Source organism: Nicotiana tabacum, chromosome 8 (assembly GCF_000715075.1).
Source record: "Nicotiana tabacum cultivar K326 chromosome 8, ASM71507v2, whole genome shotgun sequence".
NCBI classification, from domain to species: domain Eukaryota; kingdom Viridiplantae; phylum Streptophyta; class Magnoliopsida; order Solanales; family Solanaceae; genus Nicotiana; species Nicotiana tabacum.
The window spans coordinates 202,746,680-202,770,009 of record NC_134087.1 but is presented as its reverse complement, the minus strand read 5'-3'; the positions used below and the strand labels follow the sequence as shown (position 1 = coordinate 202,770,009).

Here is a 23,330-nt window from a genome sequence, read left to right as displayed (position 1 = left end):
AGTTATCATGACAGTAAATAACATCTCACCAAGGTTAAGTAATATTATTGGAAACTTTAGGGGATTATGTTAGTAGAAGCTTGAAAAGAAGATTGGATTTTCAGATTGAACTAGAGAAGCATGGGCATAATTTGGCTTTTGCTGGTGGCCGAAATGAATTGATAATTGCTTGCTTTGTTTGACAAGAACATGACCTGTTTCAAGCTAAAATGTCCTAAACAAGTGTGTAGTATAAGTTGTCGATCTTATTCTATGGCAAAGCTTATACTCAACCAAATCCAGTAGCAACAGTTAAAATGATTTTTGACATTTCCTTTTGGGCTCTCCATTACAATGAACTCCAACATGGATTCCTCTAAGGCATATGAGGGCATGGAAAATTGGAAATAACAATTAATGAATGCCGAGGTACATACACCAACGGACATGACAAATTGGGTTTCAAATCCATGGAAAGCTGATTAAAAATAGAAGGCCCACAGTACAAACTGAAATAGGGAAAGCCAGCACTGCAGAGATTGAGCATTAGAAGATGGGAACACGCCAACACGGCAAATTGTAACCGGATAAATATTTTCCTATCAATCCATGGAAGTAATCATTTTTCCAGATCTCCGATGCAGAAGTCATCAATCATTTCAAATACTCGTGTAGCATGCTGCGGCCTGCAACATGAATGTGACCGTGATTTTTATGGTTAATAAAATCCAACTATTTAGATGATACAACAGCCAAGAATGAAACTTCGAAAAATAAGGCAATGGCGGGAACTGAGAACCACAAACAGAATAGGATCAAGTATGCTCGACGATTACATATTTAAGACAAGCTCTTATAAAACAAAAAGAATTGGATTACCAGAGGGACACTAAAGCAAAAAGACAAATATGGACATTTTTATTTGTAACCATTTATCTCCTCTGGCATTTCCATCTGTAACTGAAATTGTGAAAGAAACATATTTGACAAAGACTTACCCATAGAAACCTTCAGTTGAATCATCGCCAGCATGATCTAAGATGGCATCACCCCCTGGATGTTCTTCAACATATGAGGTAACATCATACACCTAAAGACAGAAAAAGCAACGAAGAAAACCTATTAGGAAATTAACATTAAAAGGAAAGGTTAATGTTAATACAAGCGTAAGTAATACTTTATGTGGTCAAGTAGAAATCTAATAAAACCTTTTCTTTGATAATGATCCAGCAGTCAGTCCTCTTGTTATGTAGCGCAACTTCAGCTTTGTTATATGTTTTGAATGCCTTCAGTTCAAAAAGAACACATCCAAAAAGAAAGAAAAAGAAAAGGAATCAGCAGAATAAGAGAAAAAAGGAAAATTGAAAGATATGAAGATATTATACAAGTGCTGGTGCACAAACAATATGCAATTATAAGATCAGCCAGTTATGAAGCTTTGTGCAGTTGCCTAGCAAATACTTCGATAGCGAGAAACAACAATGAATAATTGTTTCAAACACCACCACCCAATTTGTTGTTCTCCGTCCTTTTACCATTTCCTTAAGCACTCACCCCCGCCAAACCAAACAAAACGCCACAAACAAGGTTTAGGAATAAAACATGTATCTCAAGGAAAGGAGGAAAAAAACAGTTCAAGCAGTGTGTCGCCTATCATCTATATAGAGATAAACCTAGTACACGAGGAGTAAAGTACAAAGTTCACCACTACAACTGATATATTCATGCGTTTTACAAAAAAAGGAACGTACAACTTTTGTGATATATCCATGCGTTTTATCCATTTTTGTAAATAAACGGGAGTAATTTGAGATGTCACACCATTAACAACAGTCTCTGCGTCTTTGTCTTCTCACAATGTTAGAATCACCCATCAGTTAATTGTACGGCCTATAGTCTCAGTCTCCTAATATGATCTTAGGAAATCATTATCATTTGAGCTAGCTTTTGAAAATTGAGCAAGCCAATATCCATTTTCTTATCATGGTATCAGAGTTAGATCCATCCCTAATGTGGGGCCGTCCACATTATCTTTCTCTAACTTTAGACGTCCCGTCCGGGGCATGCCAGGGGTATTAGAATAGTATATGAGTGGCAATCTCCTTTATATGGTCTTGGGTATTCCTCATTGTTTGAGTTGGTTTTTCAGGTTGAGTTAGTCCAAAGATCGAATTTTTATTACACACAATAAGAATCAGTACAACTATTATTTTACAACCATAGTTATTAAGGGAGCAATGCATCAATAATATATTACCTAATTTAACAACAAAAATAATTCATCATAGACCAAATCAGACAACCAAAAATGTTTTACTTAACTATAAATTAAAGTACCTGGTTCTGAGCATTTGAGGCAACCTTTTCAGGCTGATCTGTATAGTAAAACACAAATGACAGTAATCAAACATCAATTCTGGATATAAAAACACTTGAAAGTTGAAACCCACATAGATTCATAGAAAAACAAATTATAATAGCTGTTACAGAATTGGATAAAGCTTACCAGATTTACTGCGGAGTCGAGGTATTGCAATGAGTACAGCTAGTAAAATACCCAATAATATTGTCGCCAATGTAACATCCATTTCTCAAATTTAGCTCTATTCGTTGAATAATGGAGCAAAGCGATTAGAAAAAGAAAAGCGGAGCTTGATTCTTGAATTTCCGGCGAAACTTTTAGAAGTTAGATTCGCCTGAGATTGGACTGTTGTTGACAGTATCTTATCGCCCGGGTTTGGCTGGACGGGTTTGGGTGATGGATCGGGTTGTTGGACTTAAATTACATTTATTTATTAGGGTTGAAATTTGAAAAAGAAGTATGCTTTTATTTTTGAAATTATAGTTAGAAATAAATTTGTGAAAATTCAAATTTGTGTTTGGATATAAAAAAGAAAGGCAGTCTGATGCACAATGCATTCCGAATTCATTCAGGGTCCGGGGAAGGATCTCACCCCAAGAAATGTGATGTAAACAATATACTCTAATACAAGCATTGGTGGCTCCTTCCACGACTCGAAACCGTGATTTATATACAACACGAAAATAATTTTACTATTACTCCAAAATTTCGCTTCTTAAGTTGGAGTTTACAACCGTATATTATCATGATCCATCTAAAAGAGAGAAATATTCTTTACTGAAAATTCTTCATTTTCAGAGCTCGAAGATGATTTTTTTTAATATATATAAATTATTGAATTTATTTAATATAATAAAAGATTTTAGTATAATAACAAAAATGATTCCAAATAACTTATAAGTTCAATCCCGAACTTATAAGTCTTATATTTTCTTGAAAATCTTTGTTAAAATTGTTCGTTCAGCCTATGTGGTTATCCAAAATATTATTATGAAGAAAGGACCCTATTTGGGCCAATAGATGATTGAATTGCAAGCACCACATTGAGCATACAATAGGTATAGTCAATTAATATGAAGATATTAAACATTTTATTATCGAATTGCGGTAAAATGGTAAATACTTTTTATTTTTTACTAGAGGTTTAGAGTTCGAGTCTTGAGAATAGAAATACATTTGGTAGAAAATATTTTACCACTAAATAGTACTTCCCGACAAAAATAATATGGATCACTCAAGTAATTTATAATAGCAAATTCAGAGTTGCTGCATATTAGAAAATTGAAACAAGAGATAAGCATGTGTTAAGAATCTGATTAGACCCGATACGTCGTAGTCACTGGGTTCGTAATTAACTTTCTTTTGTGCATGAATCAAAATACTAGCCAAACCAACCAAAAAATAAATAAATGAGAAGACACAAAAACCAAAAAAAAAAATAAAATAATAATCTCACTTTTCAATTTTCCACTCTTTCAACCAAAAAGAAAAAGGCAAGACAAGGAATAAAATGAAATTGAGATCGTTCCACTCCTAATAAAAAGGTGCAGTTGCATTTTCCACCCTTACGAGATATTTGTGGTTCAAGTCCCAGGAATAAAATGATAGGGAGCTGTAAGCACGTGATTTTTGCCCTATGTGAACACGTGATTTTTGCCCTATATATGAATAATTTCCAAAAATTCCAACGAAATAACTTTTCTTTATTTTTACAATTTTTGTGCATTTCGGTGTCACTTCCTTGATAATTGTCGCATTTTAATTTATATAAAAATACAAAATATGCATTTTGCATTTAGGCTTTAGTTTTATATTTTAGTATCAATTAAGGGTTAATTTGTTTAGAACAAAACATGAAAAATCAAAAAATTAGTTCACTTTTGCATTTGTCATGAAATAATTTTTTTAAACAATTGTAGGAATTAATTAGTCTTTGTTTTGAAATAATTAGGATTTCATGTTAGTTTTACATCTTTATAAAAATTAGAAAAATTATAAAAAATTTAAAAATGAGAAAAAGGAAATAAAAGGGACAAGAAAATAAGAGTAAAATAGGTGGTCTTAAAAAGACCCAAAATCTAGGCCAAATCTGTTCTTAAAAACCCCAGCCCAAAATCAACACCCATTCCAACCCCAGCCCAAATCACCCCTCCTTGCCCATGACCCGACCCGCCCATATACCCACAGGAAATCCCTCAGTCAAACCCACAGACCCCTAATCCCAAATCACCCCTCCGCGACTGTTCTTCGTCTTTGAAGAACACGCAAGCCAGGCCTCAAATCCGTCCCAATAAATCGTCAAAATTCACGCGAGTGAGCATCAAAGCCTAACCCACGCGTCCCTCTACCTATCCTCTTGCTGTTGCTAACGGATTTTCTGATGCCAAGATTCGTTTCTATTCACTCGCTCGATTTTGAGAGGAGGCACGCGATTGGAAGGTCCTAGAGACGATTCGTTGGATGAATGTGAGGCATTGGATTGATTTCGTTCAATCCGAGCCCTACATTCATCCGGGGTTCGTTTCATAACAGGACTCAATCGGATTTTTTGCTGGGGGGAATTTTTGGAGCAGAAAACGGAGGGTTAAGAAACAATGGTCTTTCTTCTTCTTCTCGATTGAATTTTAGTTTGGTTCTAGTCTGTAAAGAAAATACAAAAAAAAAATCTGTTGTGGTTTTGTGTTTAATCTGATTCGTTTCTTCGTTCTCTATATTTAAAATAAAAATTCAACAATTTCTGATTCTTCACTGATGAGCTTGGTTTTGAACTCGAAGGAAAATGAACTGAGGTCTACTAACTGTTCATGAGCTTCGATTTCGTCGACTCTGTTTCTATGGTTGCTCTACTGCTTCGCCATTGAACCTCGACGGAATTTGGAATCAAAGGGTGTATTGTCGAGTATATAGTTATTAAAAGGACTTTAAAATTTCAGCTGTTGTCACTTCCAATTCAAAGGCTGGATTCGTTTGTATTGAAGTCCAAACGAAATTAATCAAAGCTTCGCGCAATCAGGTTCAATCTCTTTCTCTTTTCTTATGTCGGTTTGGATGTTGATTGAAAATACGATAAAAGCCATGGAAATCCATTTATAGAAGTAATTTTTTGACTAATTCCATTAGAGGTTAAATTTTGAAGTTGGCTTTCAGTTTCAGTTCGCGTTTGGTAGTGCTGTTTGACATATCGTTTGTTGTTCGAATCTTACACTCATTGTTCTGTTCTGCTCTGCCTCATGTATACTCACATGGTCTTTCGCTTGGTTATCCGACTCTCTGGTACGAGTGTTTCCGGTTATCTGTTCAGGGTCGTATGCCTGCTCATCGATGTCCAAATCGTTCTGTTCTTGTCTTCGAAACGAGCAGAGCATGCTGTGCTTGGATTTTGCCGTGATCAAAGTTTAAATCACATGATCCTAGGGAGGTTGAAATGGCTGCTATATTAAGATCACGCTTAGTATTTCACCTCTGCTCCGATATGTTTGATAGAAGTCAAATTAGTGTCTTAATTTATGAGATTTGAGACCATTCGCGTGTCTATCAATTGGTTAACTAGGTCTGTTCTTGAAAGTGAGACCTATGTGGTTTTTGATAAATCCCAGCTGGAATTTAACTGGTTACATGACCATTAAATGAATAGCGAGTCGATAATCTGCTCACTTATGCTTTTCATGACTATGTTGGTTTGGTTCCGTCAAGTTCGAGTCTGAAATAGTTTTTCCTATGTTGCCTCTCTGACCTGCTTGGATTAGCTTTCCCCACGCATTTGTTGTTGAAATCTGACCACCTCCATGATAAGGCAGTGGCGAACTTGAAGGTTTCAGGTGTCTTTCCTGCTTTGTGGACATTAGTTGCAGTTCCCCTTCTTTAATCGCTGCTCTCATTCTACTGCTTTAAGGCGTTTTATGCTCAACTAAAATAAGCATCAAGTGTATCGTAACTGTGCGAGCTATTTGCTGTGGTGTAGGAGTAACATAATGAACAGATTGTTTACATTAGCTTACATTTTATTGAGGTGCTCAACACACACTGATGATATCTTTAACCATGGCACCGGAAGAGCTAATTCAAGTCTAGTTTACCTGTGTAGATATAGTGCAGCCTGTTTTGCAATTGTCCATTAACCTGACGGTCTTGAGCCAACTGCATTTAGATTAGCGTCGTGTGATGAAACAAATTACCACTTCTTTCACATCAGCTAGTTGAATTGTTGCATAACCTTACCTTATTTTCATTCTTGAAGTTATGTACTCAGTTCCTCAACTGTATATGGTGGAATCTATTGTAGCATATCATATTGTTCTTTGTCTCGTTTACTTGTAACTACTATGCATCTATTGAGATATTGTAAATGACCACTTTGACGTTAGCTTCCTGTGGTTGGATTAATAACCAAAAATGGGTTTGCTTAGGCTGCTAGTTGATTCGATTTAATAGTTCGGGGTGTGCCGTGCCGAATAAAATCCCAACACTCATGTCCCTCATTTATTTATTTCTTTCAAATCCTTAGAATTCGAAGCGGGCCATTTAGCGAACTTCACGGTCCTCCCCCAAAATAATATTACGTTAGAATCTCTAGGCGCTATTTTAATAATTCACCTTCCTAAACTAGGGTGCGCATTGATGCGACCCAAATCCAAATCTCAATGGAGTCGAAGTGTGTTGACAACCATGGGTGTATTGATTGCGACATGGTTCGAGACACATTTTCACGATGTTGCAATTTCTTTTCTTTTTTTTTAAAAAAAAATAATTATAATAAAAGCGGTTCAAAATTAAATAAAAGGCATATAAGCTAGCATGTATTAAAATAAGATAAAATCAAATACAACAGTTAAGCGACCGTGCTAAAACCACGGAACCCGGGAATACCTAACACTTTCTCCCGGGTTAACAGAATTCCTTACTCGGATTTCTGGTACGCGGACTGTTAACAGAGTCATAAATTTCCTCGGTTCGGGATTCAACCGGTGACTTGGGACACCATTAATCTCTCAAGTGACGACTCTGAATAATTAATAATTAAATCTCGTTCCGATTGTCCTTTAATTGGAAAAAATCCTTTGCGCCCTTGCGGGTGTAGGTAGAAAAAGGAGGTGTGACAGCTCTGACGACTCTGCTGGGGACGAACCCAGAATCTCTGGTTCAGGGTTCAGAATTCGAGCTTAGAAAAATTGTTGTATTTAATTATATCTGATTTTCTTACATGTTTTTGCTGAGTGTGCTAAATGTTACCGCTTTGATATTATCTGAACTGTATATAAACTGTGCCGACACCCTTCTCTCTTCACCTCCGGGGATGTGCTTACTGGTTGAGACTCCCTATTCTGTTAGTGTCATACCTTGAAATAAGAAAGAGGCCGGACAAGTTACGAAGCCGGATGACCTTTTGGTTCCCGGTAAGTTGCCCCCTCCTCGACTCGAGTTGTCCGCTCGGGTACACAGTTTAGAACACTGACTCAGGTTTTGAACATAGAATAACATAACTTTATGCCGGATCCCTAGTAGGAATGCTTATTTGCATCACGTTGCATTTGACTTAGGGGACTCAACACAGGGGTTGGGTCCGTCTAGGACTAGCAACCTGAAATGAAAAAACCATCTTGATGCATTCCCTTGTGCTGTGCATTTATTTGTTCCGAACCTGCATGTTGACCGGTTTATGAATCTCGGGAATGTTGGAAAATTGAGAAAAAAAGAGAAAAGAGGAAAAAAAAGAGAGAAGAAATATCAGTTAGGAAGTTAATTGATTATTTTAGAAATAAAAATCAATGACCAATTACTGGCGAAACTCTGCCGAAATTTTGAGAAAATAAAAAAAAAAAATTATTTTGTTTTACTAAAAAAAAAAGCAAAGAAAAATATAAGAAAAAAGAGTCTTTTAATTTTGGAAAGTTGGTTGTTGAAAAAGAAAAGGATAAAAAGAGTCTTTGTTTTAGTTTGAAAAACATAAGTCGTTTCATTGTTTGTTGAAAAAGGAAAGGAAAAAAGAGTCTTTTATTTTTAGTTTGGAAAAATAGGTTGTTTTATTGTCTGTGGAAAATGAAAAAGAAAAAGAGTCTGTTATTTTTAGTTTGGAAAATAGGTTGTTTTATTATTTATTGAAAAGAAAAAAGAAAAAAGAGTCTGTTATTTTTAGTCAGAAGACTGACTTTGCATAAACAGCCACCTTTGGTCGTATTTTGATTTTTGACCCTCACAACCTTAAAATCTCCGCCCCCGAGGCGCAGGAAGGCCGTATTTGCAATACCGGGTCATTTATTTTAATTTTGAAAAAATAAGAAAAAGTCAGTGGTCAAGTGGATACCGTTCGGATTTTTGGGTCAAAGTTGGCATATAGGGGAAGGAATTTGTCATCTTGTTTTTGGGTTTGTATTTCTTTTGATTAGAGTATATGAGTCGTTTGATTTTCGAGTCTGTATTGCATCGTTAAGTTGGTCAGTTTTGTAGTTATTATTAAAATGGAAAATTCCAAAAAATATTTTTTATTGTCGTTTACCTTTTATTTGCACAAACTACGCCTGGTCTGATTCGTGCGGGGTCACGATACGTAGGCAATCCACATAGGATTCGACCGCAACAAAAAAAAATGAATGAAAAATGGAAAAGAAGAATTAAATAAAAAAATGGAAAAGATGTTGTTAATAATGAGGACCGACTCAATCCATTCTAACATGTTTTGTTTTGAATTGTGAAGAAAGTTGAGGTGGTTGGTTTGTGGTAAGCTGGAAACACAAGATCTGAGGAAAAATGATAACTGACATCGAAGCTGTTACGAGTGCTCAAGAGACTCAGGGTCAGAGGGTTCAACAAGGGTCTACTATGGTTGAGGAAAATAGAACACTGAAACAACAAATGACCAAAATGCGTCAAGTCTGGGCCAATGGCCAAGGACAGCCTTGTCACGAGTCACGATTTGCTACACAGCAAGAATAGTACCACTCTCCCGAGTACCACTCGTACTCATTTGAGCTTCCTGTAAACATCGAGAAGCCTGCCCGAAAGAGAGTACAGGAATAAATAACTCAAAGAGTGAAAAGATTAGAACAACGGTTGAAAGACACGCAAGCAATGGTAGGTCAAAAGAGTGTTGCCTTCAGAGATCTATGCATGTTCCCCGATGTCCACTTGCCACCTGGCTTCAAGATCCCCAAATTTGAAAAGTACAATGGACATGGAGACCCCATAGCCCACCTGAAAAGGTATTGCAACCAATTGAGAGGTGTGGGAAGAAATGAGGAATTGCTTATAGCTTATTTTGGGGAAAGCCTCACGGGAGTAGCATCTGAATGGTTTTTGGATCAAGACACATCTTGCTGGTACGTCTGGGATGACATGGCACGGGCCTTTGTCAAACAGTTTCAATACAACATCGACATCGCCCCAGACCGCATTTCCCTTTCTAACCTAAAAAAGAAACCAACTGAAAGTTTCAGGGAATATGCCATCAAATGGAGAGAGCAGGCAGCTAGAGCTAAGCCACCCATGGATGACCACAAGTTAATCACTGTCTTTCTACAGGCTCAAGAGTCAGATTATTTTCAATACATGACGTCCGCAGTGGGTAAATCCTTCCCGGAAGCAATCAAAATGGGAGAAATGGTGGAGAACGGTCTTAAGACAGGTAGAATTATAATTCAAACAGCTCTCAAAGCTGCAACTCAAGCTGTCCAAATTGAATCTGGTAACACAAATGAGAGGGATGAAGAAATCATGGTGATATCAGGGTCGAGAAGAGGTCCTAGGAGAACATCTCGAAGGTATATGCAGCCTCATCAGGTTTTCCATGACCCCCTAAGCATTACTATCCACCTCCGAACCCCCCATACTCGCCACCAAATCACCCAAGAAAGCGAGCACGAGTATCACAAAATCTCCAACAGCCTCCGCAAAATTTTCAATTACCTTGTAACCCACATCCAAGCCAGGGGTATAGAAGGGAACAGAAGTTGAAAGATAGTTTTACACCAATAGGAGAGTCCTATGCAAGCTTATTTGAGAAGTTAAAACAACATGACATGATTGCACCCATTCCTCCAAATCAGGTGGACCGACGTGCGAGAAGCTTTGACTCGTCTAAAAGGTGTGAATACCACTCCAATGCTCTGGGGCACAATGTAGAAAATTGTCGGTATTTGAAAAGAGAGATAGAAAGGATGATCCAGGAAAATTTGATTCAAGACAGTGACACCCAGAATATCACGCTGCATCCCTTACATGAGGAGGCACACTTGGTGGGGATGATGCCCGGTGACATGGGGTATGAGAATACTCTTGGGAACTTGTTGACTGAAGTTGAAGATACTGAAGCAGATAGTGGTCATGGCAATATGGATGCGAAGCTTAGTGGCTAAGATGTCATGCTTATAATTGGAAAGACGCTCCATTCCTAAGTCAGTTGGGGAGGAGCTTTGGTGGTCCATTTGGCTGTCATTTCTGTTGTCCGGATTATTTGCAGGGTTGTAATCCGAATATTGTCTTGTGTTCAAACCCTCCTATCCTTTCATTTTTGTCTAGCTTGTTTAGTCGTAGTGGTTTGTCTAGGGTTGTCTAGGTTTGTTTAAGTTCATTCTAGGGTTGCAATCCAGTTTGTTTTGTTTTTGGTTTTGTTATTCGAACTGTTTCATCGTTTGTCTAATGCAAATTCCGATCTGTTGTTACTCCCAATCATTTTCTTTGTGTAGTTCTTTTCTAACTTTTTGTTTTGCCTTTTGCCGGTTCTAGTGACATGACATGCACGCATAATTCTCAGTCTGATCTTCAAAAGTTGCGAAGCAATAAGACCATTTTGAAAACGATAAGGACACTTGAGGAAATGAGAACAGATTGGGACATTTTGAGATTGTTTGACGCCCGAACCATGTGAAACTGGGGCAAGTAAAACATAAAAATCCCCGTAAAAGCAAGTTGGCCAAATTGACAGGGGGCCGGTCGGAAATGGCCGTCAATTCCGATGCGGTCAAGAGATAATGTGTATGGTTTCTTTATTCTGATTGTACTTGTTTTGTATTTGGCATATTTTGAAGTTTGAAATGACGAAGGCGTTTTGTTCTGCTATCTAAACACTTTACCCTTTTGTCAACCTCTTTGAGCCTTATTTGTTTTCTTTCACACCCCTCTTTCGGAATCAACGGCACAATTAAAGAAATGCAAGTGCCGGAGATACGCAAGTGGAAAAAGAAGGAAAAAGAAAAAAAGAAAAAGGAAGAAAGGAAAAGGAGAAAGAAAGAAAGAAAGGAAGAAAGGAAAAGAAGAAGAAAAAGGGGAAGAAAAGAAAAGAAAGAAAGAGAAGAAAGAAAAAGAAAATGAAGAAAAGAAAGGAAAAAGAAAAAAAAATAAAAAAAATAAAAAGAAAAGAAAGAGAGAGGAAGAAAATCGCAACAATGTAGTTTCTATGACGTGAACTACGTCTGACTTGATCCCGAAAGGGTACGTAGGCAGCCTCTCTGAGGTTCAGTCATACCAAAACAAAAAATCCAAAAGTCCCCAAGCAAGAAACTAAGGCAGAAATTGTGGTTGTTGTGAGAAGTTGGATTCCGAAAGTTGTAATTTTAACCCATTTTGAAATTGTTTTGAGCCTTTTATACCCTTTCTTTCTAACCCATCCAAAAGCCTACATTACGGTCCAAAGAAAGACCTTCTGATCAGTCTTTGAGAAATGCCAAGTCAAGCAGGTAAGGTAATTCATGTCAGGGGCAGCACTCCGGTCCAAACAAGGAAAATGAAAATGAGAGAATCTTATTGATGAAAGTCCTCATGGGTATCGCAAGGTGATGAAAGCTGAGAGAAATAAAAAATGAGAGAGTCTTATTGGTGAAAACCTTCACGGGCACCTTGAGGCGACAGTAAGTTGAGATAAAGAACGAAATGAGAGAGGTTTGATGGTGAAAACCTTCTGGGGCACTACAAGCCGAATAAGGAATGCGAATCAAATTGGATAAGCGGAGCAGTGAAGCCCAGTTTCACGGCAAAAAGGAACAACAAGAGATGAACATCAGATTTGCTTAACAGAATAGGTCGCAGGTGCATGTCAAGGTCATTAGAGTCGGTATCCACATCCGATAGGTTTCTACGGTGTAGTTTTCTTGTTAGGAATCATCTCTTTCTATTTGTCCTTTACTCTGTTCCTTTTGTTTTGTTTATGTCCCTTTCTGAGTCTTTTGGTCGTAACAAGTGTGGAATGACTTCAAAATTGGCCACCAGCTTTCCAATTGCACAAAATGGGGTCACAAGTCAGGAAAAATAACAAGAGCACTGAGCTGGTAATAATCCACATACTTTGGGATCCTTATGAAACACAAAGTTTGGTAGATGTCGGTTCAGGAATAATGCAACAGATAGAGGGTATTGGGATTGAACGGGGAAAAAGGGTATTTCAGTGACACAGATGACGGGGAAAGCGGTAAATCAGTAAACATGCAAGACCTTCAAGAAGAATCAGTTGTCAGAAAACATATGGGGTCAGATAAGAAGACTATAACTAATAATTAAGAGATAGTCGTCAAGAAGGGTGGAAGTTATCAGCCAAGTTTCAAAGATGGTCAGAGAACGCAAAGCATGGAAAGGAGAAAAGGAAAGCCATCCCAGCGGGAGTACCACAACCAACCACCGCACTTTTAAACTGACAGAATTTTCTTTGATTTGAAACAGGGGCATGGAAATGTTATTGATGGCAGAAAGATATGCTACAGGAGGATTATCAAACTGGGGCAGAAAATTTTCTGTCGTGTTGAAAATTTGAATTTTTTTCGGGTACCCATCTGAAGAACATGAAGGTCAATACAAGTGTTAAAAAAAAGAGAGAAAAAGAGAGGGAAGTAGTTTTCAGGAAAGAAACACCAGTTCTAAGAAAAGTAATTTTTGGAGGAATGAAACACTAGTTTTTAGGGAAGTGTTTTTTTTGAAGGAGGACAACACCAGTTTTTACGGAAGCAGTTCTGAAAGAAGATAATTCAAGTTAGTGGGTAGATAATACAAATTTTGAAGGAAAATGGTTAAAAGAAATCTTAGTCTGATGAATTTTTCACCTAAGATAAAGAGATCTTAGTCTGTTGAATCTTTCACCTAAGATAAAGAAATCTTAGTCTGTTGAATTTTTCACCTAAGATAAAAATCTTAGTCTGATGAATTTTTTACCTAAGATAAAGATAAAAATCCTAGTCTGTTGAATCTTTCTCCTAAGATAAAAATCTTAGTCTGATAAATTTTTCACCTAAGATAAAGATAAAAATCTTAGTCTGTTGAATCTTTCTCCTAAGATGAAAATCTTAGTCTGATGAATTTTTCACCAAAGATAAAGTTTAAATTTTAAGATACATTGCAGTCTTTAAATTTTTAAAAGTTGCATTTCAGTCTTATCACAATTCATGTTTTAGTTCTTATTAGTATGTGGTAACAAACAACCAGTTTTCCAAACTGGGGCAGAAAGTTTTCTTTGTTTTGTCTATTTTTGTGAAGTCAGGAACCCGCCTGGATAATAGAGGAATACATTCAATTTCAAATTCAGCAATCAGGAGCCCGCCTGAAGAACAGAGGTGATATAATTCAAATTTTAGTTTTCAATAGACCTTTTGTCTTTTGAAGTCAGGAGCCCGCCTGAAGAACAAAGGCATACAATTCAAGTTTCGGAAGTCAGGAGCCCGCCTGTATAATAGAGGTATTTCAAGTCAAGTTTTAATCAAATTCTTATTAATATCAAGTAACCTGTACCCAGTTTCCAAACTGGGGCAGAAAGTTTTTCTTGGTTCGTTTATTTTTATGAAGTCAGGAGCCCGCCTGGATAACAGAGGAATACATTCAGTTCAAGTTCAGTAGTCAGGAGCCCGCCTGAATAACAGAGGTGATACATTCAATTTCAAAGTTCAAATTCAGGTGCCCACCTGAAGAATAGAGGTGTTAAATTTTTAAGTAGTCAAAGTCAGGAGCTCGCCTGGATAACAGAGGAATACATTAGAGTTCAAGATTACTCAAGTTCAGCAGTTTGGAGAGAGGGAATAACATCTCAGTTAACCAGTTGAAATAGCAACGGGGAATTTTTAGCGAGAAAACACAAGACAATGAGGCAACAAGGCAACGCAAGACAACAAGGCAACAAGGAAGTACAAGAGCAAGTTTGAAGAATCTAGATAGGACTTTTGTAATTCATAGTTCATAGCTTAGTCTAACTTCTCTTATTTTTACACGGTGTAATAAGGGAAGTCAACAAGCAGCAGCAACAGCAATCGCAGTGAAATCACAGCTCCTGGTAGTCCCAGCTGCCGGTCATTCCCGAACTACACTGACCTGATTCCTGTTTAGCCCAGGATATGTAGGCAACCTCTGAAGCAGGATGCGGTCAAACTTTTCAAAAAAAAAAATGCTTCACAACGGAATATTTGAACGGGCAAAAATCGCTCGTATTTGCTCACTTATCTTTGCCAGAAAACCTTTCGTGTTTCCGAGCAAAGAGGGACAGTTGTGAGCACGTGATTTTTGCCCTATATATGAATAATTCCCAAAAATTCCAACGAAATAACTTTTCTTTATTTTTACAATTTTTGTGCATTTCGGTGTCACTTCCTTGATAATTGTCGCATTTTAATTTATATAAAAATAAAAAATATGCATTTTGCATATTAGGCTTTAGTTTTATATTTTAGTATCAATTAAGGGTTAATTTGTTTCGAACAAAACATGAAAAATCACAAAATTAGTTCACTTTTGCATTTGTCATGAAATAATTTTTTAAACAATTTTAGGAATTAATTAGTCTTTGTTTTGAAATAATTAGGATTTCATGTTAGTTTTACATCTTTATAAAAATTAGAAAAATTATAAAAAATTTAAAAATGAGAAAAAGGAAATAAAAGAGAAAAGAAAATAAGAGTAAAATAGGTGGTCTTAAAAAGACCCAAAATCTGGGCCAAATTCGTTCTTAAAAACCCCAGCCCAAACGGATCCCAGCCCAAAATCAACACCCATTCCAACCCCAACCCAAATCACCCCTTCTTGCCCATGACCCGACCCGCCCATATTCCCACAGGAAATCCCTCAGTCAAACCCACATACCCCTAATCCCAAATCACCCCTCCGCGACTGTTCTTCGTCTTTGAAGAACACGCAAGCCAGGCCTCAAATCCGTCCCAATAAATCGTCAAATTCACGCGAGTGAGCATCAAGGCCTAACCCACGCGTCCCTCTACCTATCCTCTTGCTTTTGCTAACGGATTTTCTGATGCCAAGATTCGTTTCTGTTCACTCGCTCGATTTTGAGAGGAGGCACGTGATTGGAAGGTCCTAGAGACGATTCGTTGGATGAATGTGAGGCATTGGATTGATTTCGTACAATCCGAGCCCTACATTCATCCAGGGTTCGTTTCATAAAAGGACTCAATCGGATTTTTTGCTGGGGGGAATTTTTGGAGCAGAAAACGGAGGGTTAAGAAACAATGGTCTTTCTTCTTCTTCTCGATTGAATTTTAGTTTGGTTCTAGTCTGTAAAGAAAATACAAAAAAAAAACTGTTGTGGTTTTGTGTTTAATCTGATTCGTTTCTTCGTTCTCTATATTTTAAAAAAAAATTCAACAATTTCTGATTCTTCACTGATGAGCTTGGTTTTGAACTCGAAGGAAAATGAACTGAGGTCTACTAACAGTTCATGAGCTTCGATTTCGTCGACTCTGTTTCTATGGTTGCTCTGCTGCTTCGCCATTGAACCTCGACGGAATTTGGAATCAAAGGGTGTATTGTCGAGTATATAGTTATTAAAAGGAGTTTAAAATTTCAGCTGTTGTCACTTCCAATTCAAAGGCTGGATTCGTTTGTATTGAAGTCCAAACGAAATTAATCAAAACTTCGCGCAATCAGGTTCAATCTCTTTCTCTTTTCTTATGTCGGTTTGGATGTTGATTGAAAATACGATAAAAGCCATGGAAATCCATTTATAGAAGTAATTTTTTGACTAATTCCATTAGAGGTTAAATTTTGAAGTTGGCTTTCAGTTTCAGTTCGCGTTTGGTAGTGCTGTTTGACATATCGTTTGTTGTTCGAATCTTACACTCATTGTTCTGTTCTGCTCTGCCTCATGTATACTCACATGGTCTTTCGCTTGGTTATCCGACTCTCTGGTACGAGTGTTTCCGGTTATCTGTTCAGGGTCGTATGCCTACTCATCGATGTCTAAATCGTTCTGTTCTTGTCTTCGAAACGAGCAGAGCATGCTGTGCTTGGATTTTGCCGTGATCAAAGTTTAAATCACATGATCCTAGGGAGGTTGAAATGGCTGCTATATTAAGATCACGCTTAGTGTTTCACCTCTGCTCCGATATGTTTGATAGAAGTCGAATTAGTGTCTTTATTTATGAGATTTGAGACCATTCGTGTGTCTATCAATTGGTTAACCAGGTCTGTTCTTGAAAGTGAGACCTATGTGGTTTTTTATAATTCCCAGCTGGAATTTAACTAGTTACATGACCGTTAAATGAATAGCGAGTCGATAATCTGCTCACTTGTGCTTTTCATGACTATGTTGGTTTGGTTCCGTCAAGTTCGAGTCTGAAATAGTTTTTCCTATGTTGCTTCTCTGACCTGCTTGGATTAGCTTTCCCCACACATTTGTTGTTGAAATCTGACCACCTCCATGATAAGGCAGTGGCGAACTTGAAGGTTTCAGGTGTCTTTCCTGCTTTGTGGACATTAGTTGCAGTTCCCCTTCTTTAATCGCTGCTCTCATTCTACTGCTTTAAGGCATTTTATGCTCAACTAAAATAAGCATCAAGTGTATCGTAACTGTGCGAGCTATTTGCTGTGGTGTAGGAGTAACATAATGAACAGATTGTTTACATTAGCTTACATTTTATTGAGGTGCTCAACACACACTGATGATGTCTTTAACCATGGCACCGAAAGAGCTAATTCAAGTCTAGTTTACCTGTGTAGATATAGTGCAGCCTGTTTTGCAATTGTCTATTAACCTAACGGTCTTGAGCCAACTGCATTTAGATTAGCGTCGTGTGATGAAACAAATTACCACTTCTTTCACATCAGCTAGTTGAATTGTTGCATAACCTTACCTTATTTTCATTCTTGAAGTTATGTACTCAGTTCCTCAACTGTATATGGTGGAATCTATTGTAGCATATCATATTGTTCTTTGTCTCGTTTACTTGTAACTACTATGCATCTATTGAGATATTGTAAATGACCACTTTGACGTTAGCTTCCTGTGGTTGGATTAATAACCAAAAATGGGTTTGCTTAGGCTGCTAGTTGATTCGATTTAATAGTTCGGGGTGTGCCGTGCCGAATAAAATCCCAACACTCATGTCCCTCATTTATTTATTTCTTTCAAATCCTTAGAATTCGAGGCGGGCCATTTAGCGAACTTCACGGTCCTCCCCCAAAATAATATTACATTAGAATCTCTAGGCGCTATTTTAATAATTCACCTTCCTAAACTAGGGTGCGCATTGATGCGACCCAAATCCAAATCTCAATGGAGTCGAAGTATGTTGACAACCATGGGTGCATTGATTGCGACATGGTTTGAGACACATTTTCACGACGTTGCAATTTCTTTTCTTTTTTTTTTTAAAAATAATAATTATAATAAAAGCGGTTCAAAATTAAATAAAAGGCATATAAGCTAGCATGTATTAAAATCAGATAAAATCAAATACAACAGTTAAGCGACCGTGCTAAAACCACGGAACCCGGGAATGCCTAACACCTTCTCCCGGGTTAACAGAATTCCTTACTCGAATTTCTGGTACGCGGACTGTTAACAGAGTCATAAATTTCCTCGGTTCGGGATTCAACCGGTGACTTGGGACACCATTAATCTCTCAAGTGGCGACTCTGAATAATTAATAATTAAATCCCGTTCCGATTGTCCTTTAATTGGAAAAACTCCTTTGCGCCCTTGAGGGTGTAGGTAGAAAAAGGAGGTGTGACACCCTATATGAGAATTACTCCCAAAAAATTCAAAAAAATAAAATGATTTTTTTGGTGTGCAATTTTGTGATATTTGTGATATTTTTGAATAATTTGTCTGTGCATGTTTATTTGTTAAATTAATAAAAAATACAAAAATATGTCACATTTTACATTTAGGAATTAATCCTACAATTGTTAGTAATTAAGTTTGTTTTACAAAAAAATAAAAATTACAAAAATAGGCATCTTTTGCATTTTTAGCATTTAATGTCCAAATATACAATTTTATGCTTAATTATTACTTAATTGTGCGTTAATTGTTATTGGGAGTTAATTTGCGCTTTTATAACTTAATTTAGTTCTTAATAATAATTCAAGTATTTTTTATAATTTAGTTTTAGAAAAATAAAAGAAGAAAAGAGAGCAAAAATACAAAGAAAAATCGGATTGGGCCACTTCTTCAATTGTAAGCCACAGGCCCAAAAAATTGTTCAACCTTCCCCACGACCCGGTCCATTTCAAACTGGGTCGACCCAATCCATACCCAAATACCCAACACCCCCCCTATCTTGCATTTCAAAAAACAAAACAAAAGAAAAACCCTAAAGAAACTATCCGCCCCCCACCTTTTCTTCTTCTTCTTCTCCAAACTCTAAAACACACACAGCCATGGCCATGCCGCTTCTGCCTTCTGCTGCGTCTTCATCTTCTCCATGTCGAGCTCAAAAAGCTCATCCATGGCTGCCCTCTTCTTCGTCAAGTTCCAGCAGCGACGTGAACGACCACTATCGCCACTGTTTCATCGAAGCCAAACCCCATCGCTGCCTGCTTCATCGAGCTTGAGCTCGACGCGCCGCTGCTGCATCCTCCAGTTCCTCCGTGCTGCTGCAGCTGCTTCTGCTTTCTTCTTCCTCCACCTTCACGCTCAAACGACCCCTCAGAACTGCTTCGTCTTCTTCTTCATGCTGCTGCTACAGCTTCGCCATGGCTGCCCCACCCCGTCACCACCTGCTGCTGCCTGCTAGCTGCTGCTGCGTCCTTTCCTCTTAACCGTTGCTGCTGCTTCTTTTCCTCCATTTTTGATGCTGCCACTGCTTCGTTATCTTCTCCAACTCCTCCGGGCTGCTGCTGCTGCTCACGTTTCTGCTTCTGCTCCCCGCTGCTTTTGCTTTCTCCTTCATCTTCTTCGTTTCGTCGAGCTCGAGTTGAGTGGTCGAGCTCCCGAGCTCTAACCATGGACGTGAGGCTTTGCTTCACTTGTCTCCATCCAAATGACCAACTGCTACTGCTTCTTATTCACTACATACCCCATCGTTGTTGCTTCACATTTGCTTCACCTCCTTCAGTTGCTTCTTAGGATCGTCTTCGTCGTCCTTTGTGCGAGTTTTGGTTGGGGTCATCAAAACAGTCCATACAAGTTCGTCGTTGGTCAGTCATTGTTCGTCATTTCGATCCGGTTAGTGGATTGTTTTTAAGTTTCATTTTGTCCATATTTTTGTTTGATATTTTTCGGATCCAAAATTGATAAATGATTCAATTCTTGTTTTGTTTGTTCATCGTTGAAATAATTTTTTTAGTTTGTTCATATGTTTTGTTGATTTAATTTTTAGATTCAAATGGAACTTTGATTAATTAGTTTTTCAGTTTATTTCATGTGCTTTTATTTTGTATTTTTGTAGAAGAAATTGTTAGTTTAATTTTAATATTGTTAGATTTAGTTTAAATCATTTGAATCCGTCATGTTTGTTATTTAATATGGATCTAATGCATGTTTATTCTTTGTTTGAAGTTCATCCAGTAATTTAATGTGAGTTTATGTTTTGGTTTTTTGATTTGTTGATTTAGTTTGAATCATGTATTGTGTTGTTAATATTGTTGTTTCCTTGCTCATCAATTTTTGGTCTAAGTTAACCAGGATTGGTTCCCAATATAGTTAATTTATGCACATTAATTTGATGTTGTTCAATTTGTGTTCATGTGATTTGTTGTTGAATTGGTTCAGAAATCGTGTTCATGTGATTTGTTGTTTGAATTTATGTAGAAATTGGTCATATTGGCTATATTTTGGTTGAGTTTGATTAATTGATTGGTTATAGATGATGGGGTAGTTTGGTAAATTGCAGTACATTCATGGTTAAATTGGTAATTTTAGTAAGGTCGGAGGGGTAGTTTGGTAATTTAACATTTTGAATAATTCTTTTTGTTAAGCATGGGGGACAAAATGTAATGGGATGTGGGTGATATAATTATTTAATATAAATGAGGGACAAGACATAATGTAGTGAAGGGGAATATGGTAATTGTTTATGTTAGGCATGGGGGACAAGATGTAATGAGGTGAAGTTGATATATTTGTTTAATGTAGTGGGGATGAGTGAGAAGATAGTGGGTTTGGTATGAGGAAGTGGTGGTTTTATTAATTGATTAAAGGGTTTGGGATGGGAAATAAATGGAGAAACTTGATCAGATTTTTAGACAGGAGAGTTTTTTAGACAGACTTTTACATTTGAGAGCTGGGGACTAAAAAAGAAGAAGGGAGGAGAGACAGAAAATAAGAGAAGAGGGCGGACAGAATAAGAATACAAGAGAGGGACAGAATACAGAAGAAAATCTGAAGAGAGAGGAAATTCCGAAAAATACTAAGACTTCAGAAAATAAAAATAAAAACATTCTGGAAATTCAAAAGAAGAATAGTATACACATGATATACAATCCAAATATTCTGATATACGGATTCAGAAATTAAGGGTTAAACACTAACTAGTCTTTCAAAATCTGAAAAGATTCCCTTTGCTTCTGTCCGTTGATTGTTGTTGGTGTTTCTGGATTTTGTCTTGATTTTAAAATCTGTCACTAAGTTTCTCGCTGTTGGTTGTTACTGGTTGCTGGGGTTGTTGTTGTTGTATGCTACTGAATTTCTGCTGATCTCCCTTTTCTTTTGCTTCCAATATCAGGTACACAACTGACACGCTGGTTATTGTAAACCGAAATATGAAGCATGAATACGAAAATGAAGAGTTGAAGTTCTAAATTTAATTTAATTATATTCTGAATTTTATTTGTATATATAAATTATTTAGCTTGCAAAAATCAGAATCATGTAGCTATTTAATATATATAGTGGAACATCCGACGATAGCTTAACGGACGAACTATCTATATATTGCCTAAAAATAAATAAATGGTGTAGTAACTCCGTCTAGTCAAAAAATCAAACGAATAGGCCATTTAGGAACTTGGTAGGAATATTGTTTAGTTAAATAATATTGGTTAATTTCAGCATGTAAATGGTCTAGGATTAAAATTAGATTGCTAAGTTTTTTTTAATTTGACAAACTGAGAACATGCCTAGTATAATGTAACTAAGTAGTAACATGTGAATAAGACGGCCCAGGTCTAGTTTTATGTCATACACGTTGGGCCTGGGCCCGCAGTGGCAACGGACTGTCCTGTTTACATCATTTTCAGATTTTATGAATCATATTCGAAACCCATCTATAACAACTCAAGCATGTAAATAAATTAAGATATTTTCTCTTTTATTTTGTAGAGACAAATTTAATAAGAGAAAAATGTAGGCATTTTAGGACTGTCCTTTAAAAATAAAATGAGATGAGCCTCGCCCAATAAAATGCACCAATTGCGGGGCCCTCAATAAATGTTTAATTGAATATTTAGAATTCGGGATGGACTGTTTAGTGAATTCCACGGTCTTACCCAGAAATAATAATACGTTAATCGCTTTAGGCACGATTTTAATAATAATACGTTCCTAAACACGGGTGCGCGTTTATGCGACTCAAATCCAAATCCCAAAACATTGAATAAAAATACGCTCCGGATCGCGGGTGCATTTTATGTGACGCAATCCAAAGACATGTTTTTAAACGATGTTCACATTCTTTTAAAAATATAATAATAAAAGCGGTAAAGAGTTAAAAATTTGCACATGAGCTCATAATTGTATAAAATCAGATATTTAAGCCAAATATGACAGTTGAGCGACCGTGCTAGAACCACGGAACTCGGGAATGCCTAACACCTTCTCCCGGGTTAACAGAATTCCTTATCCGGATTTCTGGTTCGCGGACTGTAATACAGAGTCATTCTTTTCCTCGATTCGGGATTAAATTGGTGACTTGGGACACCCTAAATCTCCCAAGTTGCGACTCTGAAATAAATAAATAAATCCTGTTTCGATTGTCCTTTAATTGGAAAAAATTCCTTGTACCCTCGCGGGGCGGAAAAAGGAGGTGTGACAGGAGCAGTTTCACTCTTTAATCGGTCCTAAACGTCACGAATTCAGATTAGTCAAACTAGTCGATACTGAACACCGAATTTGATGATACATATAAAAGAGACATGGCTTAAATTTGTCATGGCTAATCTTGGAGCCAAAGTTTCAATCTTGGAGCCAAAGAATTCTAGCTTGGAGTCAAAGAATAAAAATATTTTTTTTATTCTTTTTTATTCACTTGGGGACCAAGAACTTTGCCCTATAAATATGGGCTATCTTACTTCATTATTTTGATTAGAAACTCATTTTGAGTATTCTTATAATAGAGAGTTTTATTATATTCCATAAATAGTGTTGGGAAACACTTTGATTGAACCTCTTCTTTATGAGTGATTGTAGCGAGGTTATCTTGGGATATATTTTGAGATAATTAGAGTTTTATCTCTAATTTTGCACTCTCTTTTGTGTGCCAGTTGTTATTAGTGAAATGGCTCCTCTCCGCTTGTGGACGTAGGTCACCTTGATCGAACCACGTTAAATTTTATGCCTCTTTTATATGCTTTAATTTGTCGTTATTATCAACTTGCATTGTCTTTGTCATTGTTATTATAACGTTGTTTTGGCTAAATTCCGCACTACCCAGATTTCCGATCCTAACAAATTGGTATCAGAGCCGAATCTAGTTAACCAGGTTAGTTTCAGTAGCCAATATGACTTTAACAAAGACTTATGTTGAGAAATTTGATCGAAGTGCAAACTTCGGGATATGACAATTAAAGATGAAAGTTATCCTAATTCAGGATGACTTAGACTTGGCGTTACAAGGAAAGGAGAAAAAGCCAGATA

At 37.0% G+C, this 23,330-nt stretch overlaps 1 protein-coding gene and 1 long non-coding RNA gene across 2 annotated transcripts; one reads left to right on the top strand and one right to left on the bottom strand.

The window, feature by feature from the left end:
• Positions 1-286: 286 nt before the first annotated feature.
• On the bottom strand, positions 287-2,707 carry LOC107784648 (cytochrome B5-like protein). Its single transcript, XM_016605803.2, has 5 exons — positions 2,486-2,707; positions 2,317-2,354; positions 1,188-1,265; positions 978-1,069; positions 287-665 (listed from the first exon to the last, which is right to left on the bottom strand). The coding sequence occupies exons 1-5, from the start codon at positions 2,565-2,567 to the stop codon at positions 599-601; spliced, it is 357 nt and encodes a 118-aa protein (XP_016461289.2). The 5' UTR covers positions 2,568-2,707; the 3' UTR covers positions 287-598.
• A 13,012-nt stretch (positions 2,708-15,719) lies between these two features.
• Positions 15,720-21,402, top strand: LOC142162918 (uncharacterized). Its single transcript, XR_012694414.1, has 2 exons — positions 15,720-16,180; positions 21,202-21,402. It is a non-coding gene; the product is annotated as an uncharacterized LOC142162918 (long non-coding RNA).
• Positions 21,403-23,330: the final 1,928 nt, after the last annotated feature.